The sequence below is a fragment of the Triticum aestivum genome, chromosome 4D (genome assembly GCF_018294505.1).
Source record: "Triticum aestivum cultivar Chinese Spring chromosome 4D, IWGSC CS RefSeq v2.1, whole genome shotgun sequence".
Taxonomy (NCBI): domain Eukaryota; kingdom Viridiplantae; phylum Streptophyta; class Magnoliopsida; order Poales; family Poaceae; genus Triticum; species Triticum aestivum.
In genome coordinates, this window is record NC_057805.1 from 372,481,699 (window position 1) to 372,484,551 (window position 2,853).

General features: G+C 59.9%; 1 protein-coding gene across 1 annotated transcript; it reads left to right on the plus strand.

The window, feature by feature from the left end:
- The first annotated feature begins 501 nt into the window (after positions 1-501).
- Positions 502-2,441, plus strand: LOC123097993 (uncharacterized). Its single transcript, XM_044519860.1, has one exon. It carries the CDS (start codon positions 1,030-1,032, stop codon positions 2,116-2,118), a length of 1,089 nt encoding a protein of 362 aa, XP_044375795.1. The 5' UTR covers positions 502-1,029; the 3' UTR covers positions 2,119-2,441.
- The last annotated feature ends 412 nt before the right edge of the window (positions 2,442-2,853 follow it).

Sequence of the window (2,853 nt, forward strand, 5' to 3'; positions counted from 1 at the left end):
TAGGACACTTGTATCCTAGGCCTCTCATATATAGAAGGACTAGACACACGATGTAACCCATGCCAACATAATAGCACATGCACTCAAGGGGGAGCCGGCGGCGTGTGCCGGCGCCCGGGTGGCCGGTGTGCGGTATTGTGATGGTGTCACGGGGAGGAGCGCCCGTAGTCAGGCCCCAGGGATGTAGCCATATCGGTGAACCTCGTTAACAAATCTCGGTGTCGTGCTCGTGTGATTGCTTGGTCCTTGTATGATCGACGGTATGCCTCGGATTTATTGTAACGTGGAACACCGTAGATGAAGGATGCAAACATGTTCATTCTGTAACACAGCAGTGTGCGTGTGGTTTTGCCCGATTTTTTGCCAGTGGAGTGCGCATATGTCATGGAGGGGCCCTCCCACTGGCGGCAAAAGTATCTGTTCCCCCCATGCTAGTGGGATATGTGGTGAGCAGCGGCGGAGCCCGGAGCGCCGCCCCCCTACAAATACCCCCCGCCCCCCTCTCCGGTTTCTTATCGTGTGTGCCTGCGCCTCCCAGCCGAAGCGAGAGCGAGAGCGAGCGGAGCCCCTCTCCCTCTCTCTCGGCACAGCCAAACGACGAGTCAGAAACAGAGCGAAACCGAGACGCGCGTTAGAGTCTACCAAGCTTATCCCTCCGCCGTCCGCCTCCGCCTCTCGTTTCCTTCACAGTTCACACACACCCTGTCACCCAGTCAGTCGGCCGGTCAAGCCAAGCCGCCTGCCTCCGCTTATATATCGCCGCCGCGTGCCCGCTCCCGGTTCGCCCCCTTGCTTCCTCTCTCTCTCTGTGTTCGTGTGCCTGCTCTGCTCTCCCGAACCCCGGTCACCACCAGGTAAACTAACCCAGCACCAGCCACTCAATATAAACGCACGTACTCTTCACGCCAAAGCAGCAACTCCGACCTACTACAAGCTAACTAGCTCCTTCACACTCGTGGTCGTGGTACTGTACTACTGTGCGCCCTCCTTTTGGTCTGACCTGTGACGCTACCTGCGACGCGTCGAGACATGGCACTCACGGCGTTCGAGACCGCGGAGCAGCGCCTGCCGTGCCACGCCGAGCAGGCCGACGCCGGCGGCAAGGTGGCCGCTGCTGCTGCCGCCGAGCAGGCCGTGCCGCTGCAGGAGGCGGACCACGGCGGCCGTCTCGAGAGGGACGACATATGGAACATGATCCAGTCGCAGAAGCCCGCGGCCCCGGCGTTGACGCCGAAGCAGGCGCCGTACGTGCCGGCCCCCGTGCGCCGCTCCTCCAGCCTGCTCACCCAGAAGAGCCTGGAGATCTGCACCGAGAGCCTCGGCTCCGAGACTGGCTCCGACGGCTTCTCCGACGCCACCGACCGCTCCTGCCCGGGCTCCGACGACGACGGCGAGGGCGGCGCCAACGGGGTGGCCGCGCGCGCCATTCCGCCCCGCGCGTTCCCGCCGCCGCTGCCGTCGCTGGCGCGCCGCACCGTGGGGTCGCTGCAGATGAGGCAGCACCGCCGCGACGGCCGCCTCGTCGTCGAGGCCGTCCCCGTGCTGTCCAACACCCTGTTCCGCTCGCAGCGCCGTGGCGGGCGCCTGCTCCTCTCCTTCGCCGACACCGCCGCCCCCGCCGAGGACGAGGGGAAGAACCACGCCCAGGAAGCCGATCAGCAGCAGGCCGACGAGCAGACCCACGAGGAGGAGGAGGACGATGACGGCGAGGAGGAGGTCCAGGTCGTGGACAGAGGCACCGTCGTCGAGGTCAAGGTCAGCACGCAGCCCCAGGCGCACAACAGTGGGGCGCGGGTGCACCGCTCCTCGCTCGTCATCAACAAGTTCGTCGGCGCCGAGCCCGTCAACGCCTCCGAGATCAATGACACCGCCGCTGCACCGCAGCAGCCACCCAAGCCTCCGAGCAGTTCGGAGGCCGGAGCTCCGGCTGTAAGCGCGACTGCGACACTGCCTGACCCGGAAGATGACGGCACTGCTGCCACGCCCTGCGAGGGCAAGGTGCTGATGACGATGAGGAGGCGGCGGAGCAAGCAGGAGCTGCTCAACCACATGCGCCGGTGCGGCCAGCTGAGCGGGCAGCTCTTCATATGGGAGCCGCGCGTCGCCACCTCCTCCTGAGCCGATCGTCGCACACGGCCCGCCGGCGCCGCCGCCTCCTGATTCCGTCCGATTCCATGCCTCCACGAGTGCCCTGTTTCTGTTTGTTTGTAGCCGTTGCTGCTGCCGGTGTAACGTAAGCGTGCGTAATATATGGATGTTTGTGTTAGTAGTAAGTGATAATCACGTGCTTGGCTTAGCCGTATGAGCGAGTGCGAGTGAGAGCGAGAGAGGTTGATTGCTTTGGTTATCCACGTGCCTCCGCGCACGTGTTGTATCTACTTGCGTGCTATCCAGTGGTCATAATTTAAGATAAACACGAATGTTTGTGTGATTTTTTTTTAGGGAGTGATTTTATTATTGTAATGGACAAACTTCATCTGTTAAACAAATTACGGGTATAATAAATAAAAAATTAAACAACACAATAACAAAAATTACCATTTTGTTCGATTCCTTCTAAACCGTCCTGAATCGGCTGTACCGAACCGAACTAAGACCAAAAGAACGAATAAGACGCACATGTAGATAGGGAACATGACTCGGCGTCGGAATAGCTTGGGCCGGAGGTCGTCAAGCAGTCTTGGGCTCCATCAATCAGCGAGGAGAAAACCAAAATCTATTCATTCTTTCATAGAATGATAGGAAGCATGGTTGAAGGGTTTAGGTAAGAAATAAAGGCTGCCGGTGAGGCGGAAAAAGAACAAGGTCATTGAGTTGATGCCAAAGAAGTGGTCAGGGGAGCCATTGCTGCCT

Bases quoted from the DNA above. Each gene is read 5' to 3' on its own strand.
- LOC123097993 (XM_044519860.1), top strand. From the start codon at position 1,030: ATGGCACTCACGGCGTTCGAGACCGCGGAGCAGCGCCTGCCGTGCCAC.